The sequence below is a fragment of the Gymnoscopelus braueri genome (genome assembly GCF_963280865.1).
Source record: "Gymnoscopelus braueri genome assembly, chromosome: 3".
Classification (NCBI taxonomy): domain Eukaryota; kingdom Metazoa; phylum Chordata; class Actinopteri; order Myctophiformes; family Myctophidae; genus Gymnoscopelus; species Gymnoscopelus braueri.
Window position 1 is genome coordinate 35,074,536 of NC_137612.1, and position 20,186 is coordinate 35,094,721.

Below are 20,186 nucleotides of genomic sequence, written 5' to 3' on the forward strand. Positions count from 1 at the left end.
TCTGTCTCTCTCCGTTATCATTCACCTCCTCCTCAACTAATCCGTAAGCTTGATTTAGACTTCATCGTTCGACGGCGTCACCCACAGGAAATAGCCAGCCTACAAGCTCACAATGCGTGGCGGATGCGACGCGTTGTGAGCTTGTAGGTCGGCTATTTCTGGCGTGCGCCGCCGTCAAGCGGCGACGGAGCATAACTCTAGTCCCTGGATAGAATGTTGATCATTCTGAGCAAAATGAGACCCGGTATCTTTCCTCTGAATCTGTCATTTCACTTATCGCAGGCTGACATCCCAGCATTTACACAGTGAGGGAGACGGGCTGTGCTAACTATAGGGGTCAGAGGTGGCACAGCAATCACAAACCTGTCCACCGGCTGTCATAGAGGGATGGAGTGACGCACACGCACACGCACACACAAATGTGTGTGTGTGTGTGTGTGTGTGTGTGTGTGTGTGTGTGTGTGTGTGTGTGTGTGTGTGTGTGTGTGTGTGTGTGTGTGTGTGTGTGTGTGTGTGTGTGTGGGCTTCTATTGGACCCAAGGGAAGAGAGAGAGAGAGAGAGAGAGAGAGAGAGAGAGAGAGAGAGAGAGAGAGAGAGGTCCGCCACCTAATGTTATAATTATTAATTAAGTCACATTTACTGTAGGTGTTTGTTGTTTATTCATGTTTTGGCATTATTGTTGCTGCTGTTGGATACATCACTGCTTGATAAACAGTGATGTGTAGGACACTGTAGATAGATCTGAGTGGGTGTGGAGCAAACTATCATCCATTTGAGGTTTTCCCAAGCCTTGCTGTATACTTAATTACTCATTTAACAACTTGTCTCTGACTGTGACAATGATCGCGTGTATCTTCACTAGCTTGCTTTGAACCACTGATCCTGTGCATTCATTAAAAGCATTAACCTTATCTCTAAGCCCTATCTTATAACGATCAAAAAATTCACAACGCATTGCAATGGAACACATTGTGAGCTTGTAGATCTGTTATCTGTGGGGAAAAAATGCCCAAAATAGGGATGTCAGGTTGAAAGTGTTTAATGCAAGTAAAAAACTCAATTGGTGAATATTTGGAATATCTGTTTTCTGTAATTTGGTATCTCTGATTTGCTCAATTGTTTTCTGCTTGGACTTTCCTTTGTGTGAAATGCTGTTGTTTGTTGCACTTCAGCTACTAAACTGGGCAAATCATTAAAATACCCATACAGACACAGGGGACCTCAACTGGTCAGATGTATGCATTGCAATCATTCATTGCACACTATAAGATTGAGTTTATTTGTCTCCTTGAATGACCCTCCTTCACAATAAAAACAATAGCAGCTTCCAGAAACACTTTGACTAGGCTATAAGGAGCCTAAAAAACACAATTGTGTAAGCACCTTGTATTTGAACATCCAACATTCAAAAGATCATTTGAATAATACTGCACCCTTTGTAGAGTGTAATTACCTGTACATTATTATTGTTATTGCCTTGTACACTATTCTCATCAATATACTGTATACATTAGAAACAGTACAGTCCCAGTGACAACTAGAAAAAGTGCTCCTTGGAGCACAGGTCTCCGCCAGGTCCGGTAGGTTATTGTGGCATCCTGGTGGCGCTATAATAGGGTGCCATTTATTCTTAGGCCTTTCACGGCAATCGGACACTGCATTCATGATTTGAGGCATTTTATTGCAAAAATGTGTTTTGCTAAATTAGACCTGCTGGTGGCGCTATAACAGGTCAATGTGAAAATGGTGGCATTTCTTCCTCGGCCTAGTGGGAATGTGCACGTGAAATTTCACAGAAATTGCAAGCTGCGAGCATAATTTGAGGCATTTTGTTCAAATGGACCAATCCTGCAAACTTTGGAAGCCAACCTTAGCCAATGAGGATGGAATATGGGAAATCGGACAGATCCGGGCTGATCACATGACTATAGAGATACTGTGTACCGATTTGCATGACGTTTGGTTAAAAGCTGTAAGAGTAATGGGAAAAAATGGGTTTTGCACAAATCGGCCTCCTGGTGGCGCTATGACAGGCCCATGTGAAAAATGTGGGGCAGAGGTTCTGAATTGGCATCCAGGGAGTGTGTGTGCACAGTTTGGCAGCGACCGGGCCAACGGTGCCGGAGATTAGCTCTTAACACACGGACAGGACACACGGGCACACGGACATACGGACGGACGGACGGACGGACAGGGGGCAAAACATACTCTCTCACCATGCCTTTCGGCCTGGCGGAGACAATAAACAGATAGTACTGTCCTCCTAAATCTACAGTGTATGTTGAAACAATGCTCACATACAAGAGACGTTTTAGTGAAAATGACCATATCACCACTGATTAGTTTCAGCCTGACAACTTAGTTGTGCAATGAAAGCAGCCAATGTCCATGTGTCTATGTTTATATATGTGTGTGTTGTGTGCACATGTGTTTATTTGAGTTTCCCTTAACCTATTTATCCCAGGCATCCCACATTTGGGTGTTATTAAAGGCAATACAAAAATGTCTCCTAGATTGGCTACGCTCAAAATATTTTTGAATGTTTTTGTGGTTGAATGGTTAAGATTCCCATGTCATTCCCACTTCCACCTCCCCCTAACAGGAACCATAGTCTTTACTTATCCCATTATTAAGACAATTGCCAAGCCTGGCATTCACATACATACACAGAACACACACACACACACACACACACACACACACACACACACGCGCACACACACACACACACACACACACACACACACACACACACACACACACACACACACACACACACACACACACACACACACACACTCTCTCTCTCTCTCTCTCTCTCTCTCTCTCTCTCTCTCTCTCTCTCTCTCTCTCTCTCTCTCTCTCTCTCTCTCGCTCTCTCTCTCTCTGGGCAGAGCATCATTTCAAAATCAATCCTTTAGAAGGAAAAAGAGCAAAACAGGAGAAGGTGGGGGGTGGGGTGAGTTGGGGGCTCTCAAAATCTCCACCAGTGTTGGCTGATTGTAAAGGACTGTCAGTTACTGCAGGCTTCTATTGGGCCCAAGGGAAGCAGCAGGATTCAACTTGGGGCCCATTAAAGGGCTATTCTTCCTGGAAATCAGCCCTTGCATGTGGACCTGAATGCACTCAGCACCAATCTGCCTGGGCTGTGGGAGACCACTCTATATTCACTGACTGTGACTCCCTGACAGGTGCAACCACGCATGCTGATGCCATTGCAGCATGCTACCACGCTAATGCTAGGCTAATGAGGGCTAATGCTATCACACCTAACGACCAGGGCCCACGAGTTGAGAGGATGGCATTGTTTATTTATTTATTTATTTATTTTCTGTACAACATGGCACAGAAGGGTTCAGGCGTCTAGAACAGTGTTAGTCCTTGTATGTATGTATGTATGTATGTATGTATGTATGTATGTATGTATGTATGTATGTATGTATGTATGTATGTATGTATGTATCTATGTATCTATGTACTGTATGTATGTATGTATGTATGTATGTATGTATGTATGTATGTATGTATGTATGTATGTATGTATGTATGTATGTATGTATGTATGTACAGTATGTATGTATGTATGTATGTACGTACGTACGTACGTGCGCGCATGCGTGCGTGCGTGCGTGTGTGCGTATATATGTATGTATATATATATGTATATATGTATGTATATATGTATGTATATATGTATGTATATATGTCTGCTGTCCGGCAGAAACCAGCTAACTCCAAAATGTTCATTTTTCAGGAAATGACTAAAACAAAACACAAAGTGGAGTTAGGAGGTTTTGTTCATCATTGATAAGAACAGCTAATGGACCTCCAAGCTCACAATGAGGTTGGAGGTCAAAAGGGGGTGGGGCCTGGAGTCAGCAAAACCAGCTAACTCCACCCCCCTTTGGTGGAGTTAGCTGGTTTAGTAGAAAGTTTGAGGATCTAATGGAGTTAGCTGGTTTCGTCAGAAGCACTTTTTAATACTGTTCATTGGTTCAATATGTTTTTAATCAACACACAGACGTAAAGGGTGTTCAATAGCACTGATTTATGGAAAAAATGCAAAAGCGGCAAAATGGAGTTAGCTGGTTTCTGTCGGACAGCAACAATGTATGTGTGAATTGTGTAGTCTGTCTCACTATTTGACTGCTGTTCAGGTGAGCCTTTCCACAGGGAGAGGCAGCACTCTGGAGTTCAGCACCTCGGCCAGCTCCAGCTCCTCTGCCAACTCATTGCAAGGAGGTACGTGCCAATCTCTATTATCAATCAGCTTGATATGATGAAACCTGCACTCTGACTAACAAGCTGGGGACAGCTGCACTGAGTTGGTTCTGATCAAGCTGTTGCTATGAATCACCCTTCCTCAGACATGGCTGGCACATCTGCAAAGACACATCTGCACGGACGGTAAGCGATATATTCCACTTGTTCAACCTGTTAGAAAATGTAATTCTGATACAAACCTGACATTGTCTTGTCTTTTCGTTTGTAGGAAACTTAAGACCTTGGCTGACACTTCAGCTTTGTGTTTGCATGGACGGAAGGAACCACAAGTATGTTGTGATTTTGCTTTATTTGAGTTCCACCTCCCCGCAAATGTGAAACTCCCTTAATAAATTGTTTTTGAGCATTGGAACTGCCCCTGGCCTGCATCTGTGTTTGGTAACGGTCTTCACAGTATGTACAGTAGGCCATGGGTTCCCAAACTTTTCAGCCCGCGACCCCAAAATAATGCGATTATTGACTCGCCATTGACTCGCGACCCCACCTAACCCTCGAGGTAATTTATGCACATAAACTTGCACGTTCGGTGTGCATTTGTAATGTATTAAAATGGTAAAATGTACTATTTGTAGTCATTTTAGAGTATATTTCATCCATTCTGTAAAAAAAAAAAAAAAAAAAAAGAAAGGGGGGGTTTTCTCTTTTTTTATGACCCAAAATAATTTTGCGACCCCACCGTCAGTGTCCCGCGACCCCAAGTGTGGTCGCGACCCCAACTTTGGGAACCCCTGCAGTAGGCTACTGTATGTACAGTATGTATGCATGTATGTATGTATACTGTACAGTATGTGTGTGGTGTGTACAGTAGCCTACAGTATGTCATCCAATGTAAAAGAAAGACCCATAAAAAATACTACACATACTACACAATGTCGTCCAATGAAAAAAGCATACAAAAAATGCCATGCTACATTGTGTCATCAAATGTAAAAAACATTAAAAAAAAGAAAAATACTGTGAAACACCATGACAGCAACATAAAAAACGAACTTTTTGTAATTTCTTGGGAGTAGATCACTGCATACATGCCAAGTGAAGTACAATAAATATGTTTGTTTTAATTATTTCTTTACACATTATCACATTGAGTGTAGACTAGTTATTACAGAGATCAGTTGTGTGTGTATTTCAGCCACGTTCATTGCTTGTCTGTTCATGTTCAGAGGGAACCTGTCATCATTGACTGAGACACACACTTCTACAAGGGCACACGCGTGTGTTGGCATGTGCACAACATAGTAAGCATGGCATTCCCACATGTACATGCACGTGCCCATGTGCATGTGTAGACGACACACACACACACACACACACACACACACACACACACACACACACACACACACACACACACACACACACGCACACACACACACACACACACACACACACGCACACACCCCCACCCACACACACACACACACACACACACACACACACACACACACACACACACACACACACACACACACACACACACACACACACACACACACACACACACAAACACACACACACACACACACACACAGCTCGATCTGATCCGCATCAGTGTACTGTTGATGAAGGCTAATCCTGTAAGGCGTGACAGTCATCTCTATCCATTATGCCCTGCAGAGAAACCCTCTTCATCATCATTATACTCTGACCTCATTCTCGTTGCTCCATTTCAAACGTTGTGGTCCCGAAACGTTTGCATTGGTTCAACCATCACTTGTATATGGCAGCGGTTAGTTGACCACTCGGACCCCAGGATCCATATTCCGAGGGAAAACACTCACAGCAAATAGCAGATCTACAAGCTTACAACGCGTCGCATGCAACGCGTTGTAAGCTCGTAGATCTGCTATTTGCTGCGAAGATATTTAAGCGTAGAGCGAAAACGGAAAAGACTCTAGCACAGAGCCCTGAGGTACTCCGCTCAACCACGCAGGGTAGTTAACCCATAGACTGTAGGAAATATGGACGAAGGGAGCCCATTGGTTTCTGCAGACCCCTTTTGAAGCCGCTTTTTGCGGCGAATTCAAATCTAACATCTTGGAACTTCCGGTTCGGAAAACCAACAGGAAATGCAATGCCATTGGTAGAACCAGTAGAAGCTCTAGAAGCATACCCTACTTTAGCCTATCATTCATTTTAAAATGAATGGGACCATAATTTATTAAACCTGATAAACCTGATAATGATAAAAGGACCTTAAACTAACGATTGAAAACATAAAGCATTTATGAAAATGTTTACTAGGGTAATGCAATCAAGTATAAAGTCCGCCCAAAACCTCATTCACTTGAATGGAGTGTTAATGCTTCTGCAGCCAGCAGGGCGGGGAAATAGCGGCATCTGCTGGGCCATTAATGAGAACTGCAGGGGAAACGGCTCTTCCTTATTGGCCTCATTTTAAAAACTGGATGCTTGCCATCTGGGTTAACCACACCATAGTGCCCCTATTCTGGGGTTGAATATTCTGCGACAATAGTAGACCAACAACTTCGTAAGACGTTGTGTTCTGCGCAAATCTTCGGCAAAGATATTTAGCGTATAGAGCGAAAACAGGAGGGGGCCTTGTAAAGAGCCCTGGGGGGACTCCGGTCAACTAAGTATGGGGTTTCAGTGTTTAACAATAGTCTTATTTTCTATGACAGTCTGGCAGAATATGAATGAAGAAATAGAACTCTTTCGCATCTTACAAATACAGACTAGGATTTGTCAAGCACGTGGCACTCATCAGAGCCATGATATTACAGGCAAAGAAGATACACCATTAGCCAGAAGCGTTTATACTTAAATATCTATGTAATTAGCCTGTCTTCTTTCATCAGCCTACTTGAATCCACAAATGTATGAACTAAGCCATCAGGATTTATTATACATCATAGTCTAATCAGTATGCTAAGCAGATCCGGCATTATACAGCATGATGACTGAAGGTTCCTCATCATCCCTCTAGAGATATTTTATTAGAGGGCATAATTGGTTAACCTATTCAATCCGGGAACGCATCGCTGTCATTTTAAGATTTATTTGGCTATATATACCAGCATAGTTCATAGCGCAGTTCCAGGGACCCCCAGAAGCAAAGATTTGAGTTACAAATGTTCGCTCTAAAAATATATATATTCAAAGATTTGCACACATTTTCACGATTTTTCAAAAATAGCAGATCTACAAGCTCATAGCGCGGCACCCAGATTGAATGGGTTAAAGGGAATCTCTCTACTATCAATGTCATTAGACTCAGTCATTTTGTCACCAGACTCTGTTTATCCTGTCTTGATAATGGCGTAGGCTAGGGCTCATTAGCCATATAGGCTAATCTAGGAAATGCTGTAATTGGCATAATAAGGGACTAAGCTGTAAATCTTGCCAGAACATGAGCATAGTTTTGGGACTTGTGCTGTCAGAGAGGTCAGACAGAGCCGGCTTGTAGGTGTCATTGGTAAATGGACTGCATTTATATAGCGCGTTCCCAGTCCTTCAAAGCACTTTACAATGTACTTCACATTCACCCATTCACACATCAATCTCACACCGACAGTTGGAGCACCAGCCTCCTCATCTGGTTCAGTGTCTTGCTCAAGGGCACTCCCGAGCTGTCTGCCGCCCGCCAGTACATTGTGCTTCAGACTCCAGTACTGATATAAAGAACATGCCTCCATGTTGAAGACAAGAGCATCTGACACTTCAAATAACGTTACGTTACAAATAAAATGTATTATTATTACTACAACTACAATCTAGAAAGATTACCAGTGCACACAGTACAGCCCACATTACATTGTAATGTGTTGTTGTTGTAAATTCTAATGTTTTGCTTTTTAATATTAGAAGATACATAATGTTACAGATTTTGGAATACAATTACTGAGGGATATCAGTTTTGGTAATCACATGATAGCAAGCAAGATAATAAAGAGCCCCATATGAGAGACCTCTACCCTGGGAGAGGAGGATGCTTGATTGATACAGGGCTGAATAGTAACCTGGGGCATTTTGTAAATGTCTCCAGTCAAATGCTGCCCTCCAGTGGAGGGAACATGCTGTATAGTAAGATCCAGAGTCAGCCCAAGACTCTAGACCTCCATGTACTTTTCAATGGATAGCATGAGCTGACCTACTGTAGTACATTCCAATCTACTCAACTATTCATACACCAACACCACAACAGCCCTGGCTGTACCTACTATATTTATCTATCCAGCCATCCACCCATCCAGCCATCCAGCCACCAGTCTGTCCATCCATCCACTCTTGTACTATATATGAATAGAGCGACAATAGAGGAGGTTAGGTGAATATCATATTATTACTATACAACATAATTCTTGTTATTGAGAATTTAATAATAAGATAATAGATATAAACAGAACAATAAGAATAATAAGTGGATAGCTTTTGCAAAAGCGAATGTATATCCCTAACACATTTTCTGACACACAATCAAACTCAAACAAGTTAATACAAGTAAATATATGAAATCCATGTCTAATATAAATAAACCCATGAATGAATCAATATTTGTGTTGTTTACTACACATACACGTACATAACATTATGGTGTATAGCAGCCATTGAACAATAGTTATGTCATGGCTGCTTGGCAGCCCTGTCTATTTTCGGACATTCTCTGCTTCTTTGAGTTGAGGTTGGAGCTGCGTTCTGCATGTTGCGAGGTGTGTCCTGTCAATTGCCTGGCGGTCTACTATTTGGCAATCACCTGGCTGGCTACAAATACCTGGCTGTGCCTGCACTCTGTGCTCAATTCTATGTTCCTAGTGCACAGCTAGTGACAACCTCATCTATGTCTGGAATTCTATATTTCTGGTCTTTATTCCCACAGTCAGACTCCCGCACAGCTCCAAGCTATTTTACGGCCTGAAAATCCACAACCAGAAAGATGTATGGGCTATGTGCTTTGTTCAATACAGCTTGAGAAGCTCGGACCTCAGTTATTCCATGATCATGTCAGTATCATCAGTATCATGTCATTATCATGTCAGGTCAGTATAATGTCAGGTCAGTATCATGTCAGTATCATGGTCAGTATCATGTCAGTATCATGGCCAGTATCATGGTCAGTATCATGTCAGTATCATGGTCAGTATCATGTCAGGTCAGTATCATGTCAGTATCATGGTCAGTATCATGTCATTATCATGGTCAGTATCATGGTCAGTATCATGACAGTATCATGTCAGTATCATGGTCAGTATTATGTCAGTATCATGGTAAGTATCATGACATTAACATGTCAGTATCATGGTAAGTATCATGACATTAACATGTCAGTATCATGTCAGTATCATGGTCAGTATCATGTCACATGATAGTGATGTGATACTGACCAAGGCTACAATGCGTTGCATCGTGTCAAGTTGTTGGCTTGTAGATGTGTTCTTTTCGGCAAGCAACACTGTCGTATGACGGAGTATACATGCAGTAAATTAGGCTTTAGTAGCCTTTCCAGACATACTTACACCTTGCTACTTGCTCCTGCTGTCCTGTAGCTTCCACATGTATTTCTGGTCCATGGCTTGGTGAGGTCAGGTCACTTCAGAGTCTCCAGGACTCTATGCTGGCTTTGGGCCTGGTTCTACAGGCACAAGAGCAGGCAAGATTTGTGTTGAGTTGTGTGTCCACCAGAGAAACCTGCGTACTGCCCAGAAAGACCCTACCTAACACTCAAATGTTTCACTGCAACAGTACCAGGTCGTCACTCCCCTTGAGCATGCACGTGTAGGGGTCAACATCCTGGGCCCCTTTCCCATCACAATGCACAGCGAGCAGGAGCATAACGTGAGGCCTTGGGAGTTGCAGGAGATCTGTCGGCAGCTCGGAGTAAAGAACGAGCACCACTCCAGTACATCCCCAGAATGATGATGGAGTGGTTCAGCCACACCCTGGCTACCCAGCTTGCCATTCTCTCCAACCACCGGCGGAAGTTCAAGAGTCAACACAGTGCACCTCAGCATCTCTCATGTTCAGGAGAGAGCTACGTACTCAGGACTCAGCCATGTACTGTGGTGGGGGCAGTAAGGTGATTCTCCACCTGGACTGACTAGTGTCTTTCCGGCCTCTTTGTCAGCACAGAAGAGAGACCCTCTCATGAACCAGAGCCCATTATCTGGGGTAAGAGAGGTGAGGGGGGACTGTGTAATGTCCCTCTGTGCGCATTGGATAGGGGAAGGACTTCCCAGCATGCCTCAGGGCACACACAATTTAGGTATTGTTTTACTGTCATTTATTAGTTTTTTTGCCATGGGAATGCGTTGGGGGGCATTTGTGTAATGGAAACTGATGTTATACCATTTATACGATGCGTTTCACCACGAGTAGCCTCGTCTAGCACTCTTCTTGTTTCATAATTACACCGTGATACACGTGTGAGCAACAGGAATGGTTACCGGGATCACACCTCTTCCTTCAGTGCTGTGAGCATTCTTATTGAAGGTCATTGTCATGACTTCTTCATAGAAACCCTTGGTCATTGCAAGATATGCTAGTTTTATATCTATGAATGAGATGGCCATCATGTCAAAATCAGGGTGGGACAGCATCACAATCCATGGAGCATGGCTGTGAGGATGATAAAATCTGCTAGTGAAAGTGTTGCCACCTCTGTTACAGTTGCAAAAACACTTTCATTGATATAAACTACTTTGCCACAAGAAGAACGCCATAAAACAGCAAACTCCGAAGAACCAATCAAAGGTAGCACCCATCATCGGCTGGGAGATGTAGAACCAATCAGAACAGGACACGTCACACGGGGCCAGGACACACCATTCTGGGTCATGCTGCTCTGGGAGATTTATTAAGTGCTTTTTCATTTTTTTGTTTTATTGTTTTTTCTTTTCTTTTTTTTCACTTGCGCTCCTGTCAGGAGTGTGATAGATGGGACAGTCAAGCATCATCATCATTGTCAACATCAGAATTGCTTTCATTATTATCATCGCCACCACCATCATCATCATCTTTAGTATCATCATAATTTCATCGTCATATACCTTTTTCCTCAAGCTGGAAAATAATTTACATCACATTGTTTTATTGACTTTTGAGACACAAACATTCCGGCAACACACTCTAGGATAAGGGTGAGTAACAATCAGAAAAGCATGACGTTTTGCATAGTATTAAATGAACAAAGACATTGAGTTCCTTTATTTACAATTATTGTATAGATAAAAAAAATATCATAAAAACAAGATGAATGAACACTTAATCACTTACCCATAAATGGCTAAGAATGCCAAGAGATATCTGTTGGCATTTCTCTTTTTCTTTGTTCCACAAACTGCATGCTGCTAAATACAGTACATCGAGGCAGGTGAGAGTATATTGCAAGAAGTACCACTGATATCATCATTATCGTCATCATTATCAATATCATCATCATCATCATCATCATCATCATTGTTGTCGTCATCATCATTATCAATGTAATTATTGTTTGTTATATTATTGTTTTGTGTGTCTGACAGGAGCTGTGATTGGTTACTTACAGCCAATCAGCTGCATCGGCAGTATGACCTGTGGTGCATGATGGTACATGTAGTCAAGAAGAGTTCCTGTTTCACATCAGTCCATGCGGAGGTTCCTCAATGGACTTGTTGCTCTATTTACAAAGAATACTTTAAACTTGGTGTCTCGGCGTCCTCTTAAAGCTGAAAGTCCTCCTGAATGTAAAAATGGTTTTGAGAATGTCGGCTGAAGTCTTTTCTTGAAAATGTCTAGTTTGTTTGTTTTTGTTAGTTTTTTTTGGTTTGTTTTGTTTTTTGTTTTGTTTTTTACAGAGGAAAGAAACCAAAATAATTGTCATTAAACTTCTCCCAGAAAAAAATAAAATATCAACAGCTCCTAAGCAGAACGTCAGAATCCCATTTCAACTGAAACAAAATATATTTTATTCAAATGGTCCATGTTGCTTTTTCAACAGGCCTGAGCTGACAGGTAAAGCTTGTGCACCCTTCTGCAGATCTACTGGAAAATGACACAGGAGGAGGACATGAAGCCCGAGTTATAATTCGCTGTACGACGTGTTAAGCACCAAAACAGGCGACCTACGAGCTTGTAAATCAGCTATTTTTGGCGCACGACACCGTCATACGACGGAGCATAAATTAAGCATAAGCCTGAATTACACTTAGATGCGTGTCACTGTCGAGTGCTGAAATTAGCCCATCCAAGAGCTTGTAGATCTCCTGTTTTCAGCACGGGACACTAGCGTATAAGTATAAATTAAGCAATACAAAAAAAGAATAGAACTGCTCGGATATGTGATTGTATATATCGTGTGTAGTAGTGTATATGATTTTTAAGAGAAGAAAAAACCTGTGATTGGATCAAGTTGCATACTGAGGCTATTAACGTCATGCTTGGCAATGACTCCAATTAGTTACAGAAATAACGACAAGAGTACAGGTTAGTTTAGTTTAGGGGGGCCTTGTCCTTCTGGGTGCAGTAAATTGGGTAAGTGTGCCTTCTCTCGGGTAACAACTGGTTGGTCAAAGCACAATAAATAGTTTACAACTAGTGAGTACAGTTGAGATGCTAGTACTGTATATTCTGTGACAGCAGGAAGACAAGCTTGGTTAAAACACACAAAAGCACATCTAGAAATACACCACAGAGTTTTCATTCATAACCAGATAGTGCAGAAAAAGGATAATCTTTTGTTTTATATATAGAAAAAGAGTCAAAGCAACATTCCATTTCTGTTGTGGTATTTTTTTCTGTTTTTTTTCCTCTTTTTTTTTCTTCCTTTTTGATGTTCAAAATGCCAACAGCTTTTTGGGGCTGCGTGTTTCTCTCTTTTAGAAGAAGAGGAAAACAAATAATGATATTAAACCCAAAAATAAAAAAAGAAAGATTTATCAACACAATATAGCACAAAATTTTCAACACAAGTGTTCGATTTTCATACAGGTAAGCCAAATACAACTTAGTTTGCAAATTTCTAAAAATGACTCGATTGCAACCTTTGATGGTCACGCATAACTTAAAACACCAAAGTCCTTTAAATGAGCAGATTTATCTAGATGACAGTTCACCATAGAGGTCCTGATATCAGCCTTGGACTCAGGCCCTAACCCTGGGCCAGAGCTGTAGCACTGAATAAAAAACACAACTGAAAGAACGAAATAACCCCCCTCTGTCTCGTTAAGAAGACTTCCACTTGGAGAAAAAAAAGACAAAACAAAGGGAAGCTACTCAGACTTGATCCCAACAATCGTGTAGAATAATACTAAGATGCCACATTTACTAGGTACTGTATCCCATTATATTTTGGTTTTGTTTTAGTTTGTTAATCCTCTAAAAATATCTACAATATTTGACAAGATAGCAGGCAAGTTCCAGCACAAGGGTTTTTCAGTAATAAAACACCAACAGAGCTCTGGTCCAAGTATATATCTGAGCTGTGAGCTTCTCCACCCCCCTTACTACAAACCAGGAAGTATAATCTCTACTATGGGTTGTAAACAAATTACATTCTCTTTAGGACATAAATAAGTTAAAGTATTTAGAGCCATTGAAGCAGGAACAAGGCAACATGCCGACAAACAAAGATAAACTCTCTCTATATATATTTATATTCGTATTCGTATTTATAGAATATATATTCCATAAATGCTATCATCCTCACCATTATTATAGGTTCCTCTTTTTCCAACAGGTGCAAAACTACTGTGCAAGTTGAGTCCTACAACCTCTATACATATTTCCTTTTATGGATGAATTAAATCTTTACATTTGGGTACATGTACATGCCACACAGAGGGAACTCGCAGGCCAGTAACTCTGAGAAGCCACCTTAAAAACAGCAGTCCGCCTGCATCCTAGCCCATCGGAAAAAAGAAGAAAAGAATTCCAATAAAATTAAAAACCTTTTAAATAAAAACTTGGGTAATGTACATTCATGCAGGAGCAATAATAATAATAATAATAATAATCATAATAATAATCATAATAATAATAACAATGTTGTTCAATTTAATTTAAGCTATTATCAATATAGTCATTGTTATTGTTGAGGAAAGAGCGTAGACAGGAGATCAAAGTCTGCTTTGTTTTTTTGTTTTTTTCTACTCCTCTGCAAATTCTCCCTTGTCTTCCTCTTCCTCACTCTACTGCCACTATTGACACAGTTCAGAAACACCAGTCAGTGGCACGTGCATACATGCGCCACACATATACACAAACGCGCGCGCGCACACACACACACACACACACACACACACACACACACCCACACCCACACACACACACACACACACACACACACACACACACACACACAGACACAGACACAGACACACACACACACACACACACACACACACACACACACACACACACACACACACTGGCGCGCATGCACTCGCACAACCACAAGATGGTCATGTGGGCTTTGTGGTTTTGTTGAGCTTTTAAATTGATTGTATGTATAGTAATTTGACTATTGATGTTCCCCAATCCAGAGTAGAGAGCTCCAGGCGCTCAGGGTTTGGGGAGGTGGATGAAAGGAGGATGTGCTAGGTAAGAGGGAACGGGAGGCAGGGGAGTCGGACGGACGAGGGCTGTACGCTTGGGGACGCAGATGTTGGGGGCCATAAAATAAAGCTGGGTACCAGTTCAAAAGGTCTAAGGGACGGGTCGGAAGCGCCCAGAGGCTGGGGCTATAGCGTAAAGGTTGGGGGTTTACTCTCAGTGTTAGAGACTGGTCTCCAGGCTGTGCAGAGGGCTGGCGCAAAGGGAGGAGGCGGCTGATTTACTGGTGTCGATGGTCAGACTCAGGTTAATGCCACTGTCGATGGCGTTGTTGTTCTTGTTGGGTGACGTGGGCTGGCTGCCCGCGTGCTTCCTGTTCCGCCGCGTCTCCTCATCCGTGTCGTCAATGAGGGGGATGTGGGGCGTGGAGTCTTCTATCCTAAACTCGGGGTGCGTCATGAAGTTGTGGATGGACGGTCTGGAATCGGGTTTATCCAATCCTTCGTAGAGGGAGCTGCGGAACGCGTTCACAACACGGATCTGCCGGAGAGGGGAGGAGAGAGAAGGGAGTCGTGTAAGATAATAAAATGAGGCGATAAATTGGACGGGCTGGAGGGAGCCCAACGAATGATATTCGATGAGATAGAGAGAAAGAGAGAGAGAGAGAGAGAGAGAGAGAGAGAGAGAGGAGAATGGACCTCTCACTTGAGGAGAGAGATAAAAGGGGAGAGGGGAGGAGGGGGGAGCAGCAGGAGAGAAGACCACCGCAGTCTGTGTTCTGCTTTCACAAGACAACTACAGTTCACAACTCACACGACTGGCGTGCATTGAGAAAGACCGTGGGGGACACAATCATAAAGAATACATAAAAACACAGCAAAACTGAAGGTACAAATCAAACGTTTGAAGGACAAATCAAGTAAAGAAAGCAAACACAAATGCTCGTTGTAAGTATACGCTTTAAAGTCCAATGTTGCGGTATACCTAGAAACAAGCCACGTTAATAAACAGAACACTCACAGAAAAATTTAACGGGGAATAACACATGCAAGTTTGAAGAGGTCTGGTGGACAAGGTCAGTAAAAAGGAAGGATGTTAGATCTGACCGATCCAATCGGAGAGCTCAAAAACCGCACTGGGTACAATATCCACACGGTTTGAATGGGGATACAGTACGTACATATACATACAAAGAAAGAGAGAGAGATAGAGAGAGCACACAGGGTGGGCAAAGCACATGGTCCACAAGTCAACAAAACAACAAGTCTGGATGATGCGGGCTTGAACACAGTCGTGGTGGTGTAGAATTCATAACAAAACAGCACATCAAAGACTATGGCAGCAACCGGACCACAAGCTCACACAGCGGATGAAACACGGTGAGCACAAGGACATTAAACAGGAATTCAAACATGCAACAAGACAGGACGGTGTGGTAGGGATGGAAGGACATACAGCTGCTTAAATAAACAGATAAGGAGGGGATTAATAATAGTAATAATATTATTGTCAGGTCCGACGACCAAAGCAAGTTCTCAACTCCATGCACATCTAAGTAAACACTCAAGTATATTCCCCAATAAACTATTTGACCTTTCAATGACAAAACATCCGACATTCATTATGATAGAAAAGACTCAAGTCAGCAGACTAGTACCGGACATCCCATGTTGGTAAATTGGCATCTAGAACTGGGTGACTTCTGTTTTAAACGTTGTAAGTATACTTACCAAATACGTGGTCTCCTCAACTAGTTGAGGCTGAATCTATAATTTGGTGTGAAAATGCTGCAGTTTTAAAAGATAATATGTTTACAGTTACCTTGCTGATTTCAGTTCAAATGCACTGTTTTGCTGAAGGAATGTGCAGCAAGACTTGGTCAAAGCTAGTATTATGGCTGGACCATGTATGAACTGAAACATTGGCAGGATTTTAATTTGAGAACACCTGACGAAGGCCGCAGAGGCCGAAAAGGCTGTGTTTTTTCCCCCCGCTTTATAATAAAATATGTTTGGGAGCATTAAGACGGTATGCAGATCTTTTCCTTTCTCCAGGATTTTAATGTGAAACAATAGATACAGGAAGTGGTGACACTCACTTCTGAATATTGTTAACACAGCCGTTTTAGATGTGAAATTAATCAGGATTGAGCACATGCAGGGCCAATTTCTCACCTGAATCAGTGCAAGCTGTTTTGCTCTCATTGACTGGAGGGACGAATACTCTGCAATTGGCTAGTTCGTTGCTAGGCCAACCGAGGATGTCTGACAAATAACAGGTGATGAGTTGCCAAAGAAGGATAGGGTAGGGTGTGGACGGGGTTTACGTTGGCGGTGGCACCGCTTATAAGGGGCCTACATCAGTAAATATAAGGACACAGTCAGCTACACTGACAGCATGAAGTGACGACACAGAATGAGCAGCTGAGGTTGCTAGGGTGACATCCACACATAAAATCCTCAGTGTTCATTTAAAGTCATACTGTGTAACATTAATTTCAGTACTCGTTTTTGGCGACACCTACTGGTAGCACTTTTTGGGGTTTTGAAACCACTATTTCAGAAACTTCTAATCCACCATCTTGGAATTTCCAGTAATAATTGAAAGAAGACTTTAAACTAGCGACTGAAAGTATTTATACCAATTTAGGTATTTAAAGGGATACTTCACTTTCGGGCCGGGGACACATTTAAAAAAAATATAAAAAATAAATGAAAAAAGTTATGGAAAATTCATGGCCCCCTCACACATTAGTAGGACACTGCGTGTCGTGAGGGGGCCATGAATTTTCCATAACTTTTTTCATTTATTTTTAATATTTTTTTTAAATGTGTCCCCGGCCCGAAAGTGAAGTATCCCTTTAAGGTAATAAAATCAAGTGTAAAGTCGCGTTAAGTCACTAATATTGAAATATTTTGCAGCCAAAGCAGGGGAATCAGTGACACACACCCTCTAGGCCATTAATGAGAACTGCAGCGTTTTAACAACTTCCTTGTTGGCTTCATATCCAGAACAGATGCTTGCCGCCTTTTTTATTTTATTTTATTTTCATACATTCTGTATTGCCGCCTTTTTTGTACTGAAGAAACCCTGAAAATTTAAGGCTGCAGTGTCAAATCACACCAGGATATTTTTTGGAATATTCCGAAACTGTATTTAGTAACGGAAAATACATACATAAATAAATGTCCTATACATTTCCGGTGTCATGCCATTTCGCCTCGTGATGCCTCAAAATGTGTGTGACTCAAAGAATGTATATAAAAATAACTTTTTCAACTGAAAAGGTTACGCAGTATGACTTTAACTCTGAAAATGGATCAGTCTTTTAATCAACACTAAGGGTTTTGCTGTGCACTTGTCTTTAATTCCTCCTTTCTACACCCTGTTCCTGCAACGTTCAGCAAGTAGACAATAAAAAAAAGACAAGATAGGAACTGAAACATGGACAGAGAGAGAGAGAGAGAGATAGAGAGAGAGAGAGAGAGAGAGAGAGAGAGAGGCAGACAGATAGATAGAACAGTTTAGCTGTGGGAAACTGTTTGCAGTGTCAACATATCATTACTGTCGGGTATAAACCTCGTATCTTCATAATTCACGTTTTTATTATTATTTTTTGTTAATTAATGCCCTACTTTTGTCGCATTCTTAAGCCAATGGAGACAATGGAGACTGTTTGAGACTCCGCTGGTCATCAAATTGTTGGCTTAGGAATGAGACAAAAACTAAAAAATCTCCAGGAATTCAAGGCTCCATGGGGTGAGTAATCGATAGAAAAAAAGTCATTTTGGGGGTGAACTATCCCTTTAACAAGAGCTTGTGAATAAATAACAGCTACATTGGATTCATTGGAACACAGCTTGTTTCCCCTTCCATTTGCTGAAATGTAACAGTTTTGGACATACAAGGTTTCCACCCGACAGTGACGATAATAATCAAATTTTCACATGCAAAAATGGCAACCTTCTAAATGACCCCGAGTGGATGCAGATGCTCTGGTGTCGAGTGAAAGCAACAGATACAGCATTACACTGGCTCAGCAACTGGCTTTTAATGTCGGATTTCCCAGCAGGGGGGAAACAATATAATAAGAGCTCAGAATCCTGCAACAGCAGGCCTATACACTATGACTTTTCCTTTTACCCTGGCCCTGGCTGCGATTGCATCTGGTTGCCACAGCAGCCCAGCGTGAATCCATTTGATTTTAATAAGATTTCACCCATCAGTGCCAGACTAAACACAGCAAAGAGCATTGTGGCTTATACTTGAATGTTTAACCCAGGCCTTTGGTGAGTTGGCTCAGAATTAGTTCACAATCATTTCTCTTGTCAAGACATAAAAATGGTGAGGAGGGCTTTCGGTAGACGATGGGATGGGGTGGGGAGGGGGGGGGGTGAGGAGAGGCAGACAAACTCACAACCTGAAATGTCACGCCGTGGGAATCACCCTTAGTCCCGCACTCCTAGCACTCTGAGGAAACAAACACACATCCAGCGATGAGAAGGACAGTACACCCCAGGGTGGGAGGAGTTTTCAAGATGAATTTGAAATAAACAGCATGAACAGCAAAACAGACAGCAAGAAGAGAGAAAGCAAGGTAACAAAAAAAAGCAGAAAGCAAGAAAGAAAGAACCTTCAGAAATGCCAACCCCTACATAGTACAGTACATACAGTACAGTATTACACCAGTGGTTCCAGGGACCCTCAGGGTTACCCGAAGGGGTTCTAAATGGACCCTTACAGATCTGTAATTCTGAGGATTCGAGGACCCCCATAATTCTGAGAGTGTACACTCTCAGAATTATGGGGGTCCTCGAAGGTATACACCATAAAAGGCCTTAAAAGGGGCATTCACACCAGATGCGCACGTGACGCTGTTGTTTTTAGCAACGCGATTCAATGTAGTCAATGAAGTCAATGTACTGTAAAGACGTGACATCTAGCGATATTTCACACGTAGCCTGTGTGAATCTCACAAGTTGAAAATCTTTCAACTCAAGTGTTTTCACCAAAGTGAACAGAACGATAGCCATTCAAATTCATGCAGGGCCCTCTAAGTAGAAACAACACATTTTGCTTCAAGCTAAATTGTAGTGTCCGGTGTGAATGCAACAGAGCAAAGCGTTTCCTGCTATTCAAGTGATATTTTTTTTTTTATTGTGAATGTAATTTAAAGTAATGTGACAACCTTACAACTAATGCTTTCAATTCATGTGTATTCCAAAGTGCACGTATGTATATGTATGTTGTATAAAAAACAACACCAGAAATAGCAGCACAACAAAAGAAGTGCTACTTGGAGTGCTACTATTTCCACCTTTCTGGTGTTTTTGTGTTTTTATACAGTATGAGTTGGCTATATCTGAGCACTAAGAAGGTATTTAGAGGAAGCGCACCTGCCCTACATTTCTTT

At 41.9% G+C, this 20,186-nt stretch overlaps 1 protein-coding gene across 5 annotated transcripts in view; it reads right to left on the reverse strand.

Moving 5' to 3' along the window:
- Positions 1 to 11,448: 11,448 nt before the first annotated feature.
- The window catches only part of atp2b2 (ATPase plasma membrane Ca2+ transporting 2), a 232,678-nt gene continuing 223,940 nt past the window's right edge, over positions 11,449 to 20,186 (reverse strand). For 4 of the 5 annotated variants that reach the window (XM_080422712.1, XM_080422711.1, XM_080422715.1 and 1 more), the window contains one exon: positions 11,449 to 15,313. In XM_080422712.1, the coding sequence (XP_080278838.1) occupies positions 14,996 to 15,313 (318 nt within the window). In that variant the 3' untranslated portion in view covers positions 11,449 to 14,995. Of the gene's footprint in view, positions 15,314 to 19,193; positions 19,244 to 20,186 lie in introns of all 5 variants that reach the window. The other variant, XM_080422714.1, reaches the window with a different exon arrangement.